This window comes from Opisthocomus hoazin, chromosome 21 (genome assembly GCF_030867145.1).
Source record: "Opisthocomus hoazin isolate bOpiHoa1 chromosome 21, bOpiHoa1.hap1, whole genome shotgun sequence".
Taxonomy (NCBI): domain Eukaryota; kingdom Metazoa; phylum Chordata; class Aves; order Opisthocomiformes; family Opisthocomidae; genus Opisthocomus; species Opisthocomus hoazin.
In genome coordinates this window covers 4,588,024-4,613,701 of record NC_134434.1, presented here as the reverse complement: position 1 = coordinate 4,613,701, position 25,678 = coordinate 4,588,024, and the positions used below count along the sequence as shown (strand labels likewise).

The following is a 25,678-nucleotide window of genomic DNA, read 5'->3' as shown; positions in this document are numbered from 1 at the left end:
CTTTTGCAATGGGTTTAAAGCAGAGCAGCTGTATGAATGCCTGATGCTTGGGAACACCTCACACGTTTTCAAAACACCTTCTAAACGTCTTACAGTGCCCACGTGCATTGCAAATTGGGCTTACATAGGTTTCTGCAAATATTCATAACTTCTTTCCTTTGTTTTCTGCGGATGGCCCAAAGGTCATTAGGAAAACCAGCACCCCCACAGTTGGAGAAAGACAGCTCCTGGAAGAATGGTGAAGTCAAGCCTACATCTGGCTTGAACGGAGAGACTGGATCATTCAGGAAGCAGACGTACAGGCAGATGAATTACCCCATTTGAATACTACTGTTAACTAGAAGGATTAGTGTAGAAAATGATGCATTATTTGCCATCCTTCCCATACTAGGTTTTGATTTGTATTACTCATTCACTGAAGGTGTTATTTTCTGTTCAGCTGCACCACCTGAATTATTCAACTCATAAGAAAAATTTCTACTGAAGGTAAAAATAAAGATATGATGTGTTTGCCAAACTTCAATCATCTCTCAACACAAAAATGTTATTTTAATCCTCCTTGTTTCTTTCACAAAAGCTGACTGACAAGCTCACTGCACTGTATGCCCCTGTCTTCATTCAGTCTCACTCAGTCTCATTGCTTTTTCCCCATGTCTAAATGATACTGGGGTTAAAAATTATGTAGTGCCATGACATGTCACTATGCAAAAACATCCTTCTGTTTATCTGTAGCATCCTTCCTAAAGCATCACAAAACGCAGACACCTTGCAGTTGGACAACAGAAGTGGTCTGAGGAGTGATGGGTTGGATCTCACTACCTTTTCTTGTAAAATTCCCAGTGAAATCTTTAACATAACTCAGAAAGCCATGGCTTCAGTGCTCAAGTCCTTCCTACTCCTACATTCTTACTGACAACTCCACTGGATGGGAAAGGTCAACAACAGAAATGAGATTTAGTCATAATCTTTATATTCTAGTTGCTTATAACCACTCACCAAATTTTCAAAATTTTGCCTGAGATGCTTCATAGTTCATATTGACATTTTTCCTCCATTTTCTGCAAAAGTTGTTCAAGTGGTTTTGAGAATGGGCCTTGCAAAGTCGGGCTGTTCTGCCAAGTCACACTCTTCATCTTTCCTCTGCAGTCTTCGATGCTCTCCCGCAAATTAGGGACACACAGCCAGAACCGGAAGCTGGCCACGGGTCCCTTGTGACAGCTGAAAGTTGGTACTTGTGTGTTTCTGAAAAAGTCCCTGGATTTGGCTATTATAAATCACAGATGGGCCATCACAATGGGCCAATGCACAGCAAAACTTAAAGTATGTCTCATGGACTGGAAGAGCTCAGCTGAAGCATCTATTCAGGATTTCACCTGCTGGAATCAAGGTCCATGGCTCTGTGTCCTGACAGACATATATATACACATATGTATGGACTCATCCCTTGATGAGGCTTCTCACAGCTCTTTTCATAGTGATGGTCTCATCCAAGGTTTCTTGGTGGCACCACAGCAGAACTAGCCCTGAGAACAGGCACCTGACTAGAAGAGGAAATAAGTTGCAGAGCTTCTTCTCTGAGAGCTGGTGCACTCAGGCCCCTGACATAATCCCCACACACGGTCTCACGACCGGCTTGAACCTCAGTAACGGAAACCACAAGCAATCTGTGCCAGCCCTGCACTATCCTCTACCACAAAGATTTTCCAAATGTCTGGTATTAATCTTTCTTGCAGTACTTTGAGATGCACCTTGCTCTATTCTTTACTGATACAGAAAAATGATTGTTTTTTCCCCTTCTGAGGACACTTTTTGTCCCCTCAATCTTGAGGCCCTCAGACACAACCCTTCCCCTTCTCCCTCTCCTCAATCTCTTCTCATAGTCATGTTTTCAGGTATCTGACACTTCTCACTGTTCTCCTCTATCCTGTTTACAGAAGGTCTGCATCTTTCTTAAAATACAGTAATCAAAGATCAAACCAGATTCCAGTAGAGACATGGCCAACTCTGGGTAAAGTGAAAAGCTCCCATGTCTCTGTCCGACTATATTCATTGCACAAGGATGCTCCTATTCAGGTACCGGTGGTGACACTGTGGTCCACTGATGCACTGTGATCACGTGGTGGGGATGATACACAGACCATGAGTGCCTCCACAAAAGGCCATCGCAATCTGCCTCCAACACAGGTAAAGCCTTGGTGTTACCATCAGGGTTCCAGAGATCATTCCCAGTCGAAATTTAGCTGAGCACTTCATCTACAGTCTCCACAGCTGTTCATGTGAACCAACATTGCCATGCAAAGGAAGCATTTATGAGCTCTACCACATTACAGAAATAAGGAGCTCTAACAGGTCCTTCATGGCAGATCTGGGCTTAAAAGGAAGAAGTAATAAAAATGAGCCAAATGCAAGCCAATTGCCTTCATTGACTTTCCAAAAGCATCTTACACACATAGGTACAGTATAGCATGTCCAAAATGGGACAATTGCCTGCACACCCTTAGATGTTGGCAGAGCTCAGCCATCAGACCTCTATGTGGTCAATCCTGGGTCCACAGTCCACTGGCATCTTTTCAAGAATTCACTGCAACTGAATTTTTTAAATTATTTTTTAAGCAAAGCAATGGGACTTCAAAAGACATATAACGTCTAAAAAAGATACATTTGACATCTAAAATATATCTCTGATCAAGCAATTACTTTTCTTTCCTTCCATTTCGAGGGTGAAAGAACTTTTACATTCAAAATGACCAGCTGACAGCAGGCTTTGTGTCATGGGTGGATTGAGAGTGAAGGACAGAGGCTGACACTGCTGTAGACGCATCCTGAGAAATTCAGTCTCCACTCTGCAATCAAACCAGCAGAGTACATCTTTAAATATTTGCTGTGATCAAAATCTCTGCTGTATTTCAGATAAACATCAGATTGTTAGCCAACAGGTTAAAAAAGAAAAAGAGAAAAAAAAGGTAAAATGTTCTCAAGTAGTATTTCTGTGAGACACTGGGAACATTTCTCTGAGACTCGAGTGTTGGTGAGGGCAGATGAATGTCCTTAGGAAACTTCTAGATGACAGCAGATAAATGCACATTGAAGTGTCATAATCAATGTTTTCTATCAAAGATGCACTAAAAGCCTGTACATCTGAAGCACTGAGTTAACAGAAGATATTTAATTAAGACTATGATTTTCTGGCATAATAATAATTCTGAAAGTATATGGAAAGCTGTGAGCTGCAAGCCTTTCATATCTGACCAGCCTGATCAAAGGACCTTGCTTACGTGCAAAGAGCACAATATAGGCAGCAGATTGTGTCACAATGAATCTTTGACAAGAATGAAAAATTTCAGTGTCTGAAGAGTACAAAAAGTGAAAGTTGGAAGAGAGATTTCTGTTCTTTTGTCAAAAACCCCCAGTTTTCTTAAATGTAAAATATATGATTTGGTATTTTATCTCATAAGCCTCACACGCAATCTTCTCATCTGCATTCTGCAAAATTATAAATATGGAGTTAATATACTACTTTGTCTACTGCTGTTCTCCTCCTCAAAGGCTGAATTCAGTATTTAGAGCTCATTATTCAACATCACATTTATTAAACAATGCCCTTTCAGTAGCGTTTTCATATCTACATAATGAAAATTCTTCCTCTTCAGAAAAAGATGAGAGAAATGATTGGGATGAAGAAGTAATCCAAGTTGGCCAGGTGTATCCTTGCTGTATATTAACTAGATTCACTTATCCTACGGGACACATCTGCATTCAGCAATGAAGAGGCACTGCAGAAAATACCACAAAGAAAATCAGAATTGGGAAATGCGTATCCGTGCAAAGGAGATTCAGAGCTGCCTGCATCCAGCCTGTGGGAACAGGCTGCTGCAGTGAGAGCCAGATGCATGCACGGTTAACCAGGGACCACAGTTCTGCAGGAGGCACGAGGCCATGAGGCAACATGGGCACGGCTCCCCAGGAAGGGCACGGCATGGAGAGAGCTGGGGCATGGGAGAATTTCACAGCAGAGATCACTGGGGTCACAGGGAAATCCATTCACCCAACCTTCAGCTAGTCTCAGGGGTCTGAAAACCACCCTCATCTTCTAAAAAGGGCTGGTTTGGTCAAGACAACCATGAAAATGAAGACCATAAGGGTATGACCACTGGCTTTATTAGTAGTGGTGAAGCTCAAGAAGAGCCCTGCTTGACTCTGGGTACATTCACATATCTCTCCTAGAAAACACAAACCTCTCTGCTGAACCTCTAAGAAACACAAGCGTGGTCTTTTGGCACTGGGCACTGAACAGAAGATGCATAACTATGCCTCACGTGAGGCTTTGCCTAAGCTAATGAGCCCTACTGATAGCAGATTGTATTAGCTCAGGACTAAAACCAGACTCACACACCTACAAAGCGATTCCAGAGTGAGATTGCCTCAGACTATGGGGAGAGGGAGTTTCTATCTGCTGATCTCAGACCCCAGCATACCTATACAGTGAGGAGAAGACACACATTTTTTTCTTGCCTGCTGATCTCCTACTCTGTGGTTACAGAAGAGGTCCAGACACAGGCTCACCATGAGCCACACATTTTGCTAGTATGTTGCTGGCTCACATTTGACTTTGACGAACTCGGCTGCTCTCAGAAAATGCCTGGACATAGCCCAGGGGGTAGGACATTCTGAGGACTGTCCGCAGTAAACATTATTTGAGGTCTCTCTGGTCTGGGAGGTGAGGGGAGTATCACTGTATGGATTCACACTGTGCCATGTCACGTGCTGTCAGAGTGGGAAAAGACCCACCAGTTGCTGGTGCCAGTTGCTGGCCCATTTCACTTGCTGATCTAGACACAGTCTGGAAGACCCAACCATGAAATCCAGTTCAATTCAGACAATACTCATCTTCCATCCAGGTATCAATGCCTTCATCTTACGACATTGAAGACCTTCCAGTGAAGGAAAGAAGAAAAAAATGGGGGAAAACCCCTACACAGGATAACACAGAAACAGCATAAAGGTTAAGTTCAATCTTGCAATAAGAATACCAAAATGGTCATTTGCACATGGCTGTGGCCTGATGCTCTGCACAGTTCAAGCAGTAGCATCGTTGTACCTTTGTGGTCCAAGGTGTGTCCACACATTTATTTGTAAGGTAACCAACAGCCAAGTCAGGAGAAACGGACAACCTTGCAGGCACACAACAAACTTTTTCAGATGTACCAACCGAAATAAAAACTTTCAAGCTGAGTACTGGAACACAGAGGGTGAGGAAAGTATCACATACTGTAATAAAGGAAATTGAAAAAAGACAGAAAAGCTCTTTGAGAGTAAAAGAATACGTTTGAATTCTCAAGAGATCACTATTCAGTACATGTGAAAGACAGGACTTAGAACCAGAATGACCAACTCTATTGAACACCAGGGCCAGGGACACAACAAAGGCACGACTTTCGTGAAATAATACAATTTCCTCCCCTTCGTGCTCTTAACTAACCCCTCAATGACCCAGAGGCGGTATTTGCACTGAGAGTAATGACTGTGTCCTTTGCTAACACCTCCCCTTGCTCCAGAGCTAACCAACGTGCTCCACGGAGGCTCCATGGGTAGTACTTTTTCTCCCATACAGGCTGGCTGATGGACAGAATCAGGTTCAGCTCAGAGCAGTTTTTCTCGACCTATACTTAGTTTGAATTCAATTCCTGTTTCAGGCTTAAAGAAGCACTAAAAAGCCTGAGACTTACCTATTTTTGTCAAAGTCTATCAGCAGATTTAATAAAAGAGATTACCTTTCCCTACAAACTGTGCATTTCTGGACAGGTATGTGGGTTTCTTCATTCAGTGGTAAATATTGAGCTTCCCTGGCACACAAATTACAGCAAAAAAAACTCTATGAAACTTTTTACTGAACTTTTTTACTAAAAGAAGGTGGAAAACTAAATCATAAATGTGCGCCAGATGCTCCAGCATCATGAGCTGTTAAATTGCAAAGGACTATTAGCCTATATATATTATTAATCACACAACAACAATAAATAATAAGACAACCCACACAAGGCTATTTGCATGCCCAGACTCCTCAACATTTAATGAGGTTTCCTTTGAATTTAATGTGCCCAAAATGGGAGGCACAGAACGGGCCATAAATATCAATATTGATTTCTTTTGGCACTACTATCTTGGCCAAAACCCCTGGCAAGGGGAGCACTTTGTGAAAGAGCATTTTCAATGTTTCTGTGAAAAATTAGCCGAATGCTAAATTCCACTTCGAATTCGAAATGTGAATCTCAAATGTACTTTGCTCAAGCTTTGTTGAAGAAACAATTTATTACAGCACTTAATCTTCCTGATGAAAGAAAAGGAGATTTTAGCCTGCTAATAAGCTGTATAGGAGCCATGACTAATTAACCTAATTATAGCAGTCTGTGACAAAATGTGATTGTACTAAAACCATGCCTCAAGTAACTGGAGTTGCCAGAAACTCAAAGGCTAATAAACCACCACACATTAACAGAATATAAACGCTAATAAAGTTGACACCAGCCATATTATTTATGGTAATATCAATACTATAATCATCACAAAAGGCAATCTGAAGAGTATTCATCATCTGATAATATTGAATTCACTAGCTGAAAATCCTGAAATACATAAAATTAGTGCAGATTATTGACCAGTGACTGCAACTCTGAGATGTGCAGTTCGTGGGACAGCGGATGCACGCTGAGGCTGAAGTCACCTGACACGTGCAGCACACTTGGACACATTTACATTCTGCCATCTCACAGCTCAGCAAAAGGGTGTGCAGAGCAGCATCTTCTTGGCATCACACAGTTCCCATCTCAACCAAAAAAACCCGAGACTGAGTGGGACAGAGGAAGCTGAGCGGGAAGGGCTCATCTCAAAGAGAATCCACTATTGCGAAGCAACTTCAGAATCACAGAATCATAGAATCATAGGTTGGAAAAGACCTCTAAGACCACCAAGTCCAACCATCCACCCAGCACCACCATAGCTACTAAAACATATCCCGAAGTGCCACATCTACATGTTTTTTGAACATCTGCAGGGATGGTGACTCCACCACCACCCTGGGTAGCCTATTCCAACGCCTGAACACTCTTCCAGTAAAGAAATTTTTCCTAATATCCAATCTAAACCTCCCCTGATGCAACTTGAGGCCGTTGCCTCTTGTCCTGTCTCTAGCTACCTGCGAGAAGAGACCAACACCTGCCTCACTACAACCTCCTTTCAGGTAGCTGTAGAGAGCAATAAGGTCCCCCCTCAGTCTCCTCTTCGCCAGACTAAGCAGCCCCAGCTCCCTCAGTCACTCCTCAAGGTGACAGTACACTCTCAGTTCCTGCCCACCTCTGGATAGGTCTCCAGCTACTCCACACACACAATAACTACATGATAAATGCCCAACACTGCATGAGTTTTGGATCGCTAGGGCATGACGGACTGCTTGCTGCTGGTAGGGATGAAGCTGGGGCATGTAGCTGGGGGAAGAGACAGAGACCTTTTTCAGTGATGCCACTGACACTGGTTGAGTTCTGATGAGTAGAAGTTGCTTACTGCTGGTCTCATAGCAGGCTCTGACACATTATGCTATGTACTTTGACTCTATGCACAGAAATGCCTGTTCTCCTGCATATGTCAAACAGTGATGAAGGAATAAAGTCTGAAGAATGAATAGCTGGGAGTTGATGTTCCTTCTGGTGTTTATGACCCTGAGCTGGCAACTGTACCAACTTCACCACAGTAATGATGCAGTTGCAACAATCATGATGATGCACACTGGGAACAGGACAGGTCATTTCACTCACATTGAACTGGAACCGGTCAGCACAGAAGGGATCATCTCACAGAGAAGAAAACTCACTGCAAACTTAGAAGGTGTCTGCTTGGAGAATGTACCACCTGCAGGCAGGACTAGCAAAGGCATCCTTGGGCACTACAACAGTAATACGTTTCCTAAGATACATAAAAGGATCTCCAAACTGAGAATCAGAGCCTGAAACCTGTCAAACCTATGACGGAAGGAGGCTCACCTTGCAGAGGAAACTTAGAGGACTGAAGCAGAAAGAAGCTTTGCAGTGCAGAACACTTCCAGCAGTGAACAACTTCAACCCAGAAGGACTCCAGAGGAACTGAAATGCACCATTCACCCTATATATCTCAACGCTGAACATGGCCAGGGACAGAGAGAGCTGAGCAAGCCTGAGATTTCAAGCAATATCTATATGTACACCTACAATCTATACAGACTGCACAGCCCAAAGGCAAAATAAGCTGTTGCAAAGCATGTATTTCATGGGCTGATGGCTGAGTTCCCCTGATTATGTGTGTTGACCCTAAGTGTCCATTTAATTTGTGTTCAAAGGACAAACAAAAATAAAGCTGCTGCTGTCCAAACAGCAAAATACCACCGCTGAACAAAAAATGATTAAAGCAAGGGTGCAGAATTTTTTTTAATTCCTCCATTGTTATGGAAATATGTCTTTTAGAGGATGAACAGCGCTGGTTTAGTGAGAAGTTCCAAGCTTATTTTATGCCTGAAAATGTGATTGTGACATTTTCAACATGAGTTAGGTCGCGTGCGTGCGCAGAATGAGGCAGAGGCCCCGTCCTCACTGCCAGTGAGGAGATGGAGATGACAACTCTCGGTCAGTGCAGACACATCTGGCATGAAATGTTCCATGCTACCACTTGAAATTGCTATGGGTGACCTGGGTTAGAAACACCAGTTTCATTTTACTTCTGAACTGCAGCCTGCAACTTAAAGCTCCAACTCCGTGCTCCCTTAAAAGACAGGGTTTGCCAAGTAAAGCACAGCCTACAGGGTGTCTGCCTAGAAAGGCATGCAGCACCATCACCCAGGGCTCCTGCAAAGCTCTGGATAGCTCCACAAAACAATACAAACAGGAAAAGAATATCAGAGGTATCTTGGGCCTGGATGAAGGTATTTTGTCTGGTCGCCTTCCAGGAATCAGATACATTCTCTGTGCAGCATGGTTGAAGGGAGAGAAAGGGAAAACCCAATGTTCCAGATGAAAATTTGAGAACTATCCCAATGAAATCAGGACGTCTTCACTCCCTACTTTACAGCACCACAGAAATGTCCCATAAAGGCAGCATGCTGTAAATAAAACCGGTTCTTAAATCACAGCAGGTGCCAGAGACTGCTCAGAAGCCACAATAAAACAAAAGATACAATCTCAGCCCCAACAAGGTGTGAATGAGCATGCCTGATTTGAACACTTAGACCCCTTCCAGAAAACAAATCACACCCTGCTGAGCAGGTTCAAATCCAGCACAATTCGCATTTTTTGACAAACAGGAACAAAGATGGGATAAATCCTATCTCTTTGGGATGTTCTTCCTCACCTCTCACTCCAAACACATGGCAGCTATTAGACCTTCTCATTGCCACGACAGCAATTTTTGGCAGAAAGTCTGCCAGCTGTCCATATTCTATCCCCAGCACATCTCTGCAGATGGTCATATCTACCTTAAATTCCCGCCTCCTCCCAAATACAGTGAAGATCTCCCAGTTCTTCACAATCTATAACCACAAAAAACAGAGGATATTCTCATTCCTTTCTTACAGAGAGAGAGGCTGAAATCTCAGAGGGAAAAATCACTTTCTTGAGGGCACGGAGATCATCGGGGTAGAGTCATGAAGAGGCCTCAAAGTTGGTCTTGTACCTACAGAACTCTCCATTTCTGTGGCATTTTTGTGCTACTTCTCACGTATGGTCAGAACTTTGTCCACCAAATGCTGTAAGGACCAACCTGCAGGCTGCTGAAAGGCTTTTAGAGGACATACAGGATGCTGATTCCACACAGTTCAAGTGAAACAGGTACCTTGATTCCTCCCCAGGATTGATTAGACAGGAACTCCACAGGGCTTGTGACTCTGGTCTGTGCTGGGTATCTTAGCAGGAAATCCAGTTCTACTGTGCTGATTTCTTTACTCATCAGAAGTATCTGCAATTCCAAACAAACAAAATATCCTTGAGCAGCCAGGATACCGAGCAGCAATATACTCTAGCAGCTTAATTATTCAACTGATGTAGCTGCCAAAGTGTGGCTAAAAAGCACACAGTGCCCCATGTTGGAGAGGTGTGATGAAACACACCGTGTAGGTGCTTTGGGTCTCCCCAGAAGATGACCAGGAACGAGTATGGAGATTGGCAAAGTAAGAGGGCCAAAGGTTGTGAAAACTACATAGCAAGGGCTGTGATCCAGGTTCATAGATAGCACACTGAGAAGTCATCCCTGCCAGTAGAGACACAGGCTGCAGGGTGTGCTGCAGGTCCCTGTGCTTGATACCTGCAGGTAGAGAATGGACAACTTTCTTGAAATGAACAAGAGCATGCATCCCCAGCGCATGCTGCCAAGACCTTGTCCATCTCTCACTACCTTGTTCCATCTTGAAAGTAAGTGGAGAATGTCTAAAACAAACAAACCCAAAATAAAACAAAATGAAAAAAAACCCAAAATAAAACAAAATGAAAAAAACCCCAAATAACTCCTGGCACATGCACCAAGAGAATGAGTAGGTCCCTGAGGTCTCAAACACTGGAGAGCACCTGGGCCGTTCAGCTACCAATAATGTTTTTACCACCAATGGTGGCTTTCTGGAGTGCGTGGAGTTCAGACTGCCAGAGCAACATTAAGGTAACTCTGGAAAGCCACACATGCTCATGAACCCAGCCGGAGCCACTGCTCCAAGTGCACTGTCAGACTTCTGAAAGCTCAGAGACAAACTCCAAAACCTTGAACACCAGTTCTGGGTGGAAAAAGAGCAGTGCTGGAGTGGTGAGTTTGTCCTTTCCATGTCACAGGTCTGTACCTGTACCTCATTATTGCCTCCTGGGCAATGGCATCTGAAGTGTGCCTGGCATCTCTTCCACAAATGATGGCAGTGAGCTACTCAGTTCAAGAGCTCACTGCTTCTTTCTACGGGATAATCCTGTGCCTTCATCACTCAGCTGCCTCCACACGCTGAGATTATGGATGTTGGTTTTCCAGACAACTTAAAGTAATCCATTAACTATTTTTAATGCTGAATGTAGCTGCAAGCACAATGTGTGCAACTTGAATAATTTATTTAGAGATATACATTTAGCTGTTCTTTGGGTCAGGATTAAGGCTGACATTGTAAATTATAAGCTTTTTACACACAATTTATTAATTAAATACATTGCTAGAGTCCATTTTTTATACATGTGTATATATATGTGTGTGTGTATATATATATATATATTTACTTTCCCTTTTACACATATTATTTTGTTAGATAGAATTAAAAAACAATCACGGCAATCACTGGATCAAGGTTAACTAGACCTGCACAGTGTTAGAGGAGTTCAAACTTAGTTCATATCTGCGTTCTACGTGCCAGGGAATTTACACAGTCATTCACTGCACAAACTTCATAACAACTTTGCAACATCATGCCAAGCACTATTTACTGATTGAATTTTATTTCAGCATAGGGATATATAAAGGTCTTCTTGCTCAGACTGTAGACTAAAAATTGTCCTAACATAGTAGACAAAAGAGAGCAGCTATTTAGCACACATTTCTTTCGGATAAAACCAATAAGCCTTCAAGATCAGCTTGCTTTGCCCTCTTTTTCAGGTCCTGCAAGAAGGTATATTACTCTCTCAAGCAACCATTTGTCAGCATAATGCAAATCAAACACAGCATCTGTGACTGTTATCAGCAAGAGAGGCAGAGAAGAAAATCAGCTCCCCAGCCCTTGTATTTGCTGCTCTGATGCTGAAGGCCACAGCCGTGACGGTTTGAGCTTTCTCTGCATGCCAAGATCTTTGTCTGTAAAATAAACCATTGCATACAAACTGCATGAAATGCTGGTGTTTACCTGGAAGGTAACTTGAGCAGTGTAGGTCAATTTATCGCACTCGAACAGCCCCCGGGTTGTGTACTGGAACACGGAGAAGGTAATGCTGTCGATGAGGTTCAGCACGCGCACCGTGAGGCTCTCGTCTGGAGGTGCCCTCTCAATGGCTTTCTGAAACACGATGCTGAACGCCTAGGTGGGGAGACACAGAAAGACAGCGATGGTTTCTAGATGCACTTTCCATGCTCCTGGGTATCGCCTGAAGTGTTGCAACAAGCAAAGCCAACTCAGATACTTTATTCTCTGGAGCCAGTAACAAAGCATTCCCATCTGCCCAGCAGCGTGGCCCACCAGCTCTGGGAGGCAGGGGAACAACATCCAGAGACCAGACCCTCTCGCTGCCTTTAGCTGCTTTTCCAGGAACATACAGCCAGGCAACAACGACATTCCCTGTGACACTGCGCTCCCTTGGGCTTGAGAAAATAGTGCAGAGACAGGCCGACTGGATTCAGAGACGAGGGATACGGGAAGCATTTCTCTGACCAAGTACGTTGTCTCGTAGGGATTACACACTCCATTTTCTCTGCGAATGTTGAGCCGACAGGTAGTGGCGTTCCTAGAGCAAATCATACCTCCCATTTCACAAATGTTTCGACTTAGAAAAAAGCAATTCCCCTAAATACAAAAAAAGAGTCCAATGAGTATTTTAGTGTCTGGACTCAGCAAAGGACTAGATGAGCAGGGCAGGCAGGACTTCACCTTGTGGAAGTGGGATTAACCAGTCAGTAAACTCCCCTCGGGGATGCGTGCGTGCATCGAGAACGATGCGCTTATGTAAGGCACTAAGGATTCTTGTAAGAACAGTTCTGATCTAAATGAGGAAAGACAACAAACTTTCAGAGCCGTCCAAGGAAAACTCATTAGCAAATTATCAAATGCAACTGGAAAAAGAAAAAAAAAAAACCTAAGTCCTGATTAGCAATGCAAAGGCACCGTACACTGGGATGCAGCTAATAGGAAACAACCAGGCCAATACAAATCAATAGCACCAACAGGGCAAGGCATGACTGCGCTGGCAGCATTATTTTTAGGGTTCTACAAAGGAAGAACGATGCCTCAACAAATTAAAGCAACATTGATACCTACTGCATTATTAAATAATTGCAGAATGGATTTTCCTGCTTACATTTCTTTGAATTGTGTTAAAACATGCTGCAGAGTCACATATAAATCTTGTGTGCTCTAATTTATAATGGGCTTCTAGCTGTGTGGTAAGTATTTTAAAATCATCTCTGTGCGTCTTTACACAATGTTTTATGATCTATCATCAAAATTTATTAGATAAAAACATTCCACCCAATAATTTTCTATATAGTTATACACATTGTTAATGTTAACTGGAAAACATAAAACAAACAAAACACGGAAGATGTAGATTAAAGGTGAAACCTCAGAGCTCCTGTATCTATTATGTATGTGTAAGGAATGAACCTTTAAAAGGGCACCCTTGCACAAAAGATATTCTGTACATTTTCCTGGTAAAATTATTTCAGCATACGAGTTGTAGATATCAAAAAGAAAAGCTTCTTTGTGGATGAGGCTCAAAATATTGTATTCTCTTCTCAATTACATTTTCCAGGTCACTTGTCAAGGTAAGAAATCGTTTGGAAGAAGTTCTAGACTAGGATGCCATCTCATTTAACCCTCCATCCTCCAAAATACCTTTCTCCTGTGATAAAAAAAGTTCTTCCATTTATTAAAACATTAAAACTGGAACTCTTTGATAAATACCCTGAAAGGCCCTTGGGTATCTACTGGCCAGACCTATTGAGACTACTCTGCCAAGGCAAGGGATTGTCTGCACTTTTGTTTTTACTGCAGCAGTGCCTAGAAGCTGCGTGGGGGCCAAGACTTCCCCGCTGTCTTGGGAAGCACATGTAGAGCACAGAAAGAGGGGACCCCTGCCTAAAGAGCTTTGAAGGTAGAGGGGATGGCTTGAAAGACACCCCAGTTCCTGGGAGTCAAGGAACAGAAAACAACTGATGAAGTGATGCCCAAACACGAAGCAAAGACATGAACTATGAATTCACCGCTGGTTATATATTTCGTTCTAAAGATACAGCTCCTCGGTCTGTTCACATCTGCCACAAAGAGAAGTACTGGTGTCTCAAAGATAGTCAAGAAACTTGGAAAACATGGCCATGCTTTCATTCCCACAGAGGCTACTGGCTTCCCAATGGGCTCTGCTGCCACATGGCAGGTGGGACGGTTCAGGCCCATCATTGTGAGTAGTAATAATTACACTGAACATAACCTGTCACGTTGGAAATGTTCTCCAGGTGTTCTGGTGAGAACATCTCCAGGTCAGAATGTTCTCCAAAAGGAGGACATTATTCCTAGTTTTTCATTTAACACGTCCATGTGCTACAGAGCTACACTTGCCATGCAGGGAACGGTAGTCTATTTACACCAGAGAGAAAAGTAGCAAGGCCTTTGGAGCACAGACCTTTTGGCTATGTCTCTTCTACATTTCTTTTAGAAGCCCAGGGCAAGAAGTGGTCTCCCTCCCAGCATGGTCCCTGTTGGGGTGTTCACACTGTCACCATGAGCATGCTGCAGCTGAGACTGCCAGCGGCCACACTGCAAGGTGGTAACACACCCATAAATCTCATCTGGACTTCTAGTCTAAGGTCATTTCGGGCTGTAGGCTTGTTTGTCTGTCTGACGTCCACACAGCACTGTGAGAAGAGCAGAAACACAGCCCTCCAGAGGAGTCCTCCAGACTGTAGATAAGCACATGCACAGGCCCACAGCAAAAGGTGGTGAAGGCTCAAGTCATGCACATATTACCTATTCCTTCACTCCAACCATACACAGACACTGCCCAAGTTATATTTCACACCATGCTGTTGACTACTTGAAAGGCTTTTGTAACTGTAATGTAGGAAGCATCCAAGCTCCTGAAAGCCCAGATTCTTGTGACCCTTCTTGAGTTGTAGACATGGAAGTTGGAATTACTTGCCTTTTGTACAGAAGGTGGCAATAAACCCCTGGTGATGTGGTCTTGGTGGGAGAGGACTGTGTTTAGAGACTGATGCGATCTTTTAATACTGTGTCATTTGGGAAGTTAGGACCGTTTCAACATCAAGGTCTTGGATAATTGTTAAGGGTTGCAGCAATTTCTGTTAACTTATGAAATATCTGCATAGGCATCACGACCCTGACGACACCACAGATACAGAACTGATGTAAATAGAAAGAAAAGATTAACTGATAGAGCAAGTGACTCCAAATGCTGTGCAAAATCTCTGTGGACAAATATATAAAACACATAGAAAAACAGTACTTTGTTGGCTCTTTCCCCAGATGATATCTTTTCAATCCATTGCTCAGCTGGTTCTGCCAGGCCAAGGCTGTGGATATGGATGGAAGAACAAATGGCTTGTAAGGGTCTGCTTTGCAAAGAAACTTACTGGATTTTTAGTAATAAAGGATGTTAGCGCGTCTCTAAGTCAGACTGTCTTTCCACATGACTTCAACTGCTTAGAAAGAAATCAAACAAAAGAAAGGAAAGCTAAGTAAGGCTCACCTAACCCGCTCCCAGTCTGACCACCTGCAGTGGGCTGATGGGCAAATTCAGAGCTGAGCAGGGACCCTGGCCCACGCTCAGTACCCAACACGGAGGAACCTTTTCTTTTGGCCGTCAGACCACTCCTCACTGGGGCTTTGCAGGTGCTGCCCAAACTCTGCTCCTTCGACCGCGGGCAGCGATGAACGTGGTCTGCTCAGCGTTAGCAGTGAGTTTTGGACAAACCTTTCCCAATAAGCACTGAACACTATCGCAACTTAAGAGTGATGTATGTTAAGTAGACATATAAAGAAATACATTACAGGAAACGTTTCCGTAAAACCGAATCAGCAGAATGGTTTGGGTTAGATCACCTTTTCGCCTGGGAGTTCAGACATCCCAAAGAGGCCCAAGCCGATGACTTTGAACCTCGGTAAGAGAGAGCAGCGGCTCGCGGGGACAGTACCTTCAGGGAGAACTGGTACATGGGATGGATGGCATGGAGGTCGTTCATGGTGAAGTACAGCAGAGAGGCCCGCGCGGCGGCAGGCCTGTAGTGCTCTCTGGCCTCATTAATCTTGGTTTCTGTCACCTTCGACTCCTGGACCTGGGAGGAAAACACCAAACAAATCTGCTGTGAAAACACCTTTGTGAACTGAGTGTGCAGCCCAGGGGAGGGTTGGCATCTGCCACACAGACATCAGGCCAAGCAGCGGGTCCCACACGGGACCACTGCGGGGACCACCCTCTGTCCTCCCGGCCACGGCGCAGCCAGACCTGAGCCACCCGCTCCCAGCATCCCCCTTCCTCCGGCATATTCTCCATTTAACTGCATTTACCAGCCTGCTGCCCAGTCCTCTGTTTTCCCAAGCTCCCTCCAGGCTTCTCACTAGGATCCCTGCTCTTTACTAACTGGAATTGTTTTTCTCGTCAATGAGTTTCTCCTGCTAATTGCCCCCCTTCTGTGCAGGTCATTAATAACACAGGGCTGAACAGACTCAGTGCTGCTCTGGAGGCAGCTTCCCCCAAGGCTGAGAACTGCTAATTTATAATGGCTGTTTGCTGCCTTTCCTCACCAGCATTTAATGCACCCCTTCCTCGCCGGCCAGGTGTCTGCGTAGGTGCTGTGACAGACACGGTGAAAATCCTTTCAGCGGATACATCACCCCATTATGGTCTCAGTCCTGTTCTTTCTTCCATTCTGCTTCAGCAGCATAAAGTGACGTCTTCGAGTCTCTCAGGGATTATTTCAGGCTCTGCCTATGTACAAGCAGCAGTGTCTTGCAACCCAGCCGCATGCTGCCAAGCCAGCGCTGAGCCAGCCAGCTCAGCAAACCGTGCAACGGGGATGTGGCAGAAGAGGGCTCAGCACATGTGGTACGAGCCAGCGGGGCATGACACAGCCTCCACCGAAACGCACGCCACGGCATCTCCCTCTGCCCTGACCTGAGCTGGTGTGAGCACTTCTGTCTGGGGCACATCAAACCTTCCCAACGAAGCACAGACTGAGCCTTAATCCATTGTGTGCAACCAATCTATGCTGGGATCTGTGGGATCAGCTTGTTTGCTCCCCATGAGCAGTGACGGACTTTAATATCTGAGTCCCCCAAAGAGCAGCTTCAACATCTACTGCAGAAACAAGCACATGCATGGCCATGATTCACCTGTCTAGATCAGAGGAGTTCTCCTTCTGGCAGCACCCATGTGTCTCCACGGGCTATAACGGGAGCCCAGAGTCTAGCTTAGACTTAGGCAACTAACTTTTAGGTATCCCACCCCCAAAACAATTAATAAATCTAGTACAATAAGACAGGGGAAGACAGTAGCTTTCCATAAATAGAGCAGAGAGGACTTCCATAGGAAAGAAAATGTTGGCTGAACATTTTTCTTTGGGTAGACAGACCAAGAAGAGAGTAAATGTTGACTTGAGAAGCAGACTTCCAATGGGGACCTGAGACAGCTTTCCATGTGGGTACCAAACTCATAAAAACCAGATGCAAACACAAAAATTCCTATTCTATTGCCACAGAGCTGGCAGAGACCAGCTTTACAACAACATCATCTTTAGAAATTGAAGCACTTCAAGAACACCTACTTCAAGAGGGAGATGCCAAGCTTGCCAGGTCAAAACATCCCTTCAGCATTCCCTGGGGGTTCAGGAAAACCCTCCTCAGGGAGCTGAATGCATCTGATGTGCCACAAACAGCTAGCAGAAATAATTACAGTTTTTAAAGCGGAGGATCACTTAGCTCCTTGGTCGCTGGGGTGACAGCAACTGGGCAGTTCCAGCCTGTCCCCAGCACATGGGTAACTTCTCCAGGCAGCATGGGCCAGTGGGCTGGAGGAGGACAAGTGTGGGCTGTGAAGGTGGGAGGACCACGGAGGGAAGCAGTTGAGAATGGCCATACAGGAGTCCTGTTGCAGTACTGACATGACAACCACACTTCTCCAGTTCCCTCAGTGGCAGGGGAAAACCACTGTGCATTTAACTAACCCCACGAACACTGATTTATATTCTAAGGAGTGGAAAGTATGAAATACTCAAGTTCTTGCGGATTTACTTGAGATCACAAACTCAACAGATTCCAGTCCCCCAGTCAGTACTAAAATCCACCTTAACTGAGGAAGTGTGACGTATTCAGGATTATGCTGGAACAGTTTAAAGCTGCCTTGATACAGTGTGTAAATTTTATTGTCTTTACACCAGGCACTGACGTTTTCTCTTGGTCTTAAATAGTCCATTTAACACACAAATTCTCCAAAGAACTAAATGGCCTGAAGCTGTCCAGAATGGAGAACACTTCAGTTTATACCACTTTCTGTTCTCTACTCAGCAGAAGTGGCAGAAATGGGCATAGTAAAGAAGTCGCATTCCACTCAGAAATCCTTAAAGATAGCATCACACACACGCTTTTCTCTAGGCTATCACTGCCTTTGTACCTTCTCTTCAATTTCTGCAGCTGTCCGTTTAGTGATCTCCAAGTTCTCCACCAATGCTGTGTCCCCCAGGAAGTTCGCAGATGCTGATGACAGCCGAGAGAGCAAGTTGTCCTCTAATGTTTTCAAGGTGATTTTGAATCCATTCTGTTGCTTTGTGAGATCTGACTGCAAACAATAAATTCAGAAAATTTTAGTCACAAAACACACGGTAAAGTAAGGATTAACCACATTCTCACCGGAACAGGCTTCTAACTGACAACTCTCATAGTCCAATATTGCTTACTCCTGCTCTCTGCAACTCCTGGGCATGGGCAGAGCTCTGGGGATCACTCCATACCCAACACGCCATCAATTCAGTGAAACCTTGAACACCACAGAAAGCACCAGAAGAGCTGAGCCCTTTCACTCAGAATGTATTAAAATGCTGGAAATTAATCAGGAGGAAAAGACCTTCATCCCCCGTCTCAAGCACATATCCTGTATCTCCCTCTCAGAAGTATCTATTTATTGGGCTCAAGTGAGCCTGGATAGTCCCTGCTGCTTCTCACCCCTCCTGGTGAACCTCTGCATTTGCCTCTGCACAGCAACACCAGTCACACCAGCAATGAAGACCACGGGGTTCAAACCTGATGGCAAAAACAACAGCAAGGTCACTTGGGTCCAGAGGTGAGCACAACGCATCTCAGGCTCGGAACTGAGAGCAAAGTCACAGCCTCGTTTGACTGCTGCTCCCATTTGTGTTCTGGCCTTGAGATCTCACTGGGACTAGTGGCTTACTGTGCTAGAAGCTGTATGTGCAAAGACAATGTCTCCCTGTCAAATGATTTGCAAACTCAGCAGAAAGACGGCCAAGCAGATAGAGACCGGTAACAACATCTTGTCTCAAGGGCAGATCTTCTGAATTATAGCACAAATTCTTCCAACTTCTGTGAAATGCCCCCTCTGTTCTCCCCAGACACTTGTTCCATTTCCCTCTCTTCTGCAGAAATACCAGTCATTAGCACTGTTCATGGTGGAAACAAAGACTCTCATCTGGCTCCTTTATGAACTGAACCTCCAGAACAGGCTTTCTCCCATGAAATGTGATTGCCCTATTCTATGTGTTTGCTCAGGGAAATGGCATCTTTCCTGGATTTCAGGTATATTATGTTATTCCACTATATGGTCCTATTGTGAATGCCTATTTTTAGCGTTATCACAGAAAACATCCTGTGGGAAGCCGTGCATCTGATTTGGATGCTGCTATCTGCCTGGTGACTATTCTCTACATAAATGCAGTCCATCACTAACACCTTGGTAAGTAAAACACTGATGTGTGCAGTTTTAAATCCTCAGACTGTATTTAAGAGACACAACCAAGAAATTCAAGTAACTTGCAAATGAGTGTTTTATAGGCTGGCAAAAAATAGCCATCTCCTTGAAGCAGCAGACATGGTGCACGTGGAATTGAGACAAGATCTGGGCCATGTCATGACAGAGTCAGCATCATAAGCCAAGCGATTTAATGCTCCAAAGACAGTTTTTGGAAAACTTACCCTCAATTTCGAACCACATACAAGGTCTGGAAGAGTCCCAGAAATAGGAAAAGTGACCCTATGTCTCTTCTAATCCCGCAGCACATAAGGGAGCCAGCAGTATTTGCGTTGTTGTCAGAGGTTTTCAAGCAGATTAACTAACTCTTTCATTAATAAGTCATCTTTCAATATTTGGGCAGAAATGTCATATACTTGCTGTACGCACACTCATTCCACGTTAATGCCAACCCAAGCATTCAGCAGAGTGTGCACCGAAGCATGCCTTTTATTGGTATTTCAGCTACAAACGGCTGTTTTTCAAGGCCTGTTCTGTAGGCATTACACACAGGAATTTGCCCATGGTGGTAAATATTTTACAAGTCTCGAAACAGAAAACTAACATGGCTAATTTTGTGCGTTCCTGTCACTCAAGCATAGCATGCCTTGAAAAATGACATTTTGCAAGCTATTATTCCAGACGACGGACTGTAAGGCCTGGAGTTATTAATGAGGATGCGTGTGATTTTTGCTCCAATAGCTTGCAATCACCACGCAATTTCTGAAGCCCACCCATACAACGCTGTATTCCCCACAACAGCCTACATCTGTTGCAGCTTTATCATGCCATTGTTTTCAGCAGTAGCAAGGTTATCATTTCTCATTTCTGTAGTGGAGTTCATTATCTGTTACTTTGTAGTTGATATATACCAGCACCACTTCTGGGAAACAGGTTACTCTCAGAGTCTTCAAAATTTTGTTCCATTTAAAAAAAAAAAAAATTTCACCAGAGCTACAGGCCAGTTTTGCAGGATTCACCACCAACGCCTTCCCAGCTCAGCCATGACAGGCATCTTCTTCTCCTTGTGCTCTCTCCCAGTTTTATTGTACTATTTTAACATCACAAACCAGAGGAGAAGAAAAAAAAACACCTGTATTTTTAGTCCACTTCTGCAGAGAACCTTCTTTCCTGAAGAACCTGCCTCAACACTGTCCATCCCAGCCTAAACGTGCAAGGACTTTCACACACACTTTACCCACTGAATCAACAAGGCAGGACCCTACCTCATGGCTTATCCAACTGTATCTTGGGATGCAGCTGCCAAAATATTCTTCCCAAGGCTGTTCTCAGCTCTAAACAGACAACGAATTTGAGGCAAACGCCAGCTGAGACCTTTCAGTCCAAACAGTGAAGCCTGGTGAAGGCAGAAGATGCTTGAACCCAGCCCTGGTAAGACTAAGTGGACCACAGTCATCTGTGCAAAAGGAATTTGCAACTGAGGCTAAAGGCCAGAGGGTCTGTACTGACCTGAGAGGGAAGGTCGCAGGACTTGGCTTGGCTTGCCTTGACCTAAACTTTCAGCTTCTCTTAGCTGTGGTTGTCTCACAGCCAGCTCTCTACTGCCTTAACCTGTTTTAGCCTGGCTTTAATTTAAAGTCAGAGCAAGCAGTTCTTCTGGACAGACTGATCTGTCTCTAGAACCAAAATACGGTCGAGTGTAAATATGGTCTCAGACTCTGAACAGCCACTGTAACAGGAGTGCAATCCTGTGGATCAGATAAAGATAGCGTCAAAGCTAAGAAGGAACAGACAGACTGAATAACTGGGAATCAGTGAAGAAAAATATTATGGAAAGACTCTGTTGAGAAAATGTTTTTAAAATGTTAGTGTTATTGAAATAGGATTAATAATCGCTGTTTGATGAATTTTGATTAGGTTATTAACAATAAATTCTGGGCTCCACATATAAGGTGTGCTCCATCTTTGCCCATAACAAGATATTGAGCTCAGCAACTACTGTGCAGTACTGCAGGAGTCACCTCCGTCTGCCCACAAGCCAGAGTCCTAAACCTTTCCCAGACACCAAATCCCTGTCCCTTTCGTCCCAGAGTAGAGAGGATGGATTAAAACACACCTAGAGAAATGGCCTCTCCTTTGGGGAATCCACAGCTTCAAATCTGTGTCTTCAAGCAGCTCCCCCCAGCTACCAGACAACAGCCCCAGTGGGGCCCCATCAGTCAATAGACTAGGGGCAGAAGATGCTGAGCCCCTGGCCAGCAGTCATCCACAGAGGTCAGTGCACGCACAGCCACTGCCAACCCCCTCACCATGTCTACGGAGACAAGTGTCTGCTTTTACCCCAGCAAGGAAGAGGGTTTTTTAACTGACTGTTCCCCATCCAGCAGAACATCTTGATGACCAGGCTGGTTTTCTTCTCCCTGACCTCTGCTGGGGCAGCAGGACTGTAGCAGGAGGGAAGCAGATCATCACAGAATCACAGAATCGTTAAGGTTGGAAAAGACCTCTAAGATCATCAAGTCCAACTGTCATCCCAACACCACCACGCCTACTAAACCATGTCCTGAAGTGCCACGTCTACACGGTTTTTGAACCTCTCCAGGGATGGGGACTCAACCACTTCCCTGGGAAGCCTGGTCCAATGCCTGAACAGTCTTTCAGTAAAGAAATTTTTCCTAATATCCAATCTAAATCTCCCCTGACACAACCTGAGGCCAAATGAGAGGGAGAAGAGAGACAGCGGGCTCTGGTATCATCTTGCTGTTGTGATATAGAGGAAAAGGCCTTAAATATTCCTAAAAGGCAAGAAATTACAACCCATACCAATCTGTATCTGCTGAGTGCTTTCCAAAGGAGACTACAGCCCCATAGCCCCCACAGCCCGTGGCATAGCTGGCACCTGGGGACGCATTCCTCTGGTCCTGTGCCCAACCTCCTGCTTGCACAACACGTACGCCCTGAAGAAGCACCGACTTGAAAAGATGCGATCCCTATCTCACATTATTTTCACCATTTTCTAACACACCGTTCTTCTGCAGCATGGGAGCGAAGCGCTGCTGGTTTTGAGTTACTAATTTGCAGAGCCTAATCGCGGATTTGTTGACTGCACATGATATTGAATTTCTTTTTCTTATTATGACAGCAACCATTAACAGCGATGCTGCCGAGGCTAAGAGGAACGGTTCTTAACATAGCAGCAGTTAATGACACCACTATGCTAATCACGGTCACCCCCCCAACCCCTCTCCGTGCAAACCGGCGAGGGAAAGCGGCTGTTTGCAGCGTTTGCCGCCCAGCGCTGCGCCTGTGCTGGGGGTGCCTGATCGAGAGGCTTTGCGTCTCTCATGGTCCCAGCGAGACAGCCATGGCTCACACATTAAATCACTTCATTATGTATTTTTGATGCCATCTTTTGGCTCATTAGCACATGAGCCTGGTTAAAACTAAATGCATCATTAAGGCTGCACAGCTAACGTACTTCAGAACCTCATTAAATGAAAAGATTGTTACAAAACTGGCCTGGCCTGACTGAACATGTGCAGTAAATTTATTCCCACTCTCAGTAAATATTTAGTATTATACATATTTGTTACATTGTTAGATGCGCCATTAGAACACAGTATTTTCTTTAACAAAATATCTTGAAAATGAAGCCATACTTATTAAAAGAGAGAGAGAGAGAGAGAACATTTTGGCCCATTACGAACAAGTGGGAGGAAGATTCAGAACAGGAAAATTTCACTTCCAGCCTCACAATATTTACAGTGGGAATCCAATACCATAAATGCCTAAAATTAAGTGAGATTAATCCTACCTCCAAAATTCAATCTATGAAGTCCAGAAAAACCTGATATAATAAGAATCTCAGTTTCCATTTCCAAGAGGAACAGGAAAAGAAAGAGATTCTTACCCAAATTTTTGGAGAAAAAATTTGAAACTGCAATGGAAGTGTTCCCAAAACTCCAAGAAAACAAGACTGAAGAAAAAAATTCCTCAATGTTTGTCATTTAAGGGAAATCTCCTGATTTTATGATTAACTCAGCAATCTCTGCAACTTTGCACATGAAATGCTATTTTATAAAATTAAAATTTAAAAATCATAATTTATTTATTATTATTAATATCATTATTATTATTTATACTTGCTCCCAGTGTACACTCCCAGCTACCAACCTTAAGCTCTTCCAAGTCAGGCCTCTCCATGTTGACCACCGCCGCGAGCAGCTGGTCCTCCAAGCCGTCTCGCGTGACGGTGAAGTTGATGAGGGTGCACTGTGCCTGCAGCTCGGGCTGGAAATGGGGGTTTGCCAGCTTCGTGTGGAGGATGAGACGGAAAGCAGGGTTGAAGTCACACTCCTTGTCCCCAATCTTAATGTACCTGAAATTGGAGCAAAAGGGGCATGAGAGCACATCTCTTCCAGGACATTTTGCCCAAAGACAAATGGTGGTATCAGTCAATGGCATCTACCATCATGAGACTTTGCACTATTCATACAGAAATCATTATTAAAGCAGAAAGTATTTAAAATTGGACACCCCTGAATCACTTCTGATTCAGGATAAAAACACCAGACAGATGGTCCTGAATTTTAGACCCTATCTGAGAAGGCTCACAGTTTCCAGCGGTAGGATGGCCAGGTCAACCATGAACTCTCCTTGTTTTTTACAGAGGCTGTATTCTAGCTGAAGTTGGAGGTACATGGAGGAAAAGTGTCTCAGCATCAAGTTTGTAATCAGCCACAGCTAAAATCGCCTAGTCTGTTGGCTCAGGTCAGGCCAACTCTGTGGTCACACTGAGCTTGAGCAGTGAAGCCAGACTAGGAGAGCGGCTGGTTGCCATTCCTGGGAGGTAACACCACTCAGGAAAATCCAGCCTTGTCCTGTTCTGCATTTCTGACATCAAGTCTAAAACTTACAGAGACCCCAGGAATCAACATAGTTTGAACCCAAGTTCAGTAAATCCCACGGGAATCAGAGGGAAAGAGAAACTGGAAACGCTTTCAGGGGTGCAGTTGGACTGTGATGGGAACAGTGGTGTTATCATGGGAATATGAACACACTTTCCAGTTAAACATCAGCTCACTAAGCATCCTCTTGGCCACCTAAATTGCTTTTGCAGCTGTGAAACGGAGGCAGAGAGAAATCACACAGCACACGCAGCTCACAGCAGCACCCAGAAATACTGCTGAGAGCCCCAACTTCAAAAACCCATCCTGCTCTGGGACTACCAGCAACTATCTGTAGGATCTGGGCTCATGTCCTGCAAAACACGAAACCCATGGGCTTTTTATTTGATTTATGACTTATTTTCCCTTTCTCAAGAAACGTGTGATCTCACGGGGAGTATTGAGAGCGGAGACATGCAGTCCCAAAACGGGATGACTGAGTTTTTCACTGTAGGGGGACTCAGGAGTCTCACCACCTCTGCTGTATCCTCATCTCTGCTTTCCAACATTTCAATCCCCTTCACTGGGACCATCATTTCCTCCAAAGTGATCCTTCCCCTCCATCCTGGAGCTGAACCCACAACTAGCCACCCTTCTCATGATGTTTTCTCCTGTAAATTCTCCAGACAGCTTGCCTTTCCCAGCAATTTACATCATCCTAGGATATTTTAGGCAAGTACAGAAATGATCCTCAAAGAACTTCAGGAACGTGAAAGGCAGACCTTAACAGGCTTTTTGTTATTTACTGCCCAAAGCCAAAAAGCAGGACTGCACGGCGAGGCACAGAGGTCAGCCCATGCCGGGCTCCCGCGAGCAGTGAAGCTGTGGGCAGCAGAGACTTTTAAAAGGCTGAACAACACGCAACCTTCTCAAGGCCAACGACTCCACTCTGCAAAAGCCAGTGAAACAACAACAAAAGAGTCCCTGAATTAAGCTTAGCGCTGAGCATAAGGTTTTATTTGTTGCCGTTATCTGAGTACACATCAAAAATGTGCTGCTTTTACTTTACAAACAGAAAGAAAGAAAAAGTGAATTCCCTTGCTGCTCCTCTCGCTGACG

General features: G+C 44.3%; 1 protein-coding gene across 1 annotated transcript in view; it reads right to left on the bottom strand.

Moving 5' to 3' along the window:
- DNAH9 (dynein axonemal heavy chain 9) overlaps positions 1–25,678 on the bottom strand; it is a 200,534-nt gene that overhangs the window by 51,552 nt on the left and 123,304 nt on the right. Inside the window, exons 58-62 of the mRNA XM_075440716.1 lie at positions 23,847–24,051; positions 18,363–18,527; positions 15,889–16,029; positions 11,876–12,046; positions 9,850–9,972 (exon numbers count right to left, since the gene is read on the bottom strand). Of these exons, the coding sequence (XP_075296831.1) occupies positions 9,850–9,972; positions 11,876–12,046; positions 15,889–16,029; positions 18,363–18,527; positions 23,847–24,051 (805 nt within the window). The remainder of the gene's footprint in view (positions 1–9,849; positions 9,973–11,875; positions 12,047–15,888; positions 16,030–18,362; positions 18,528–23,846; positions 24,052–25,678) is intronic.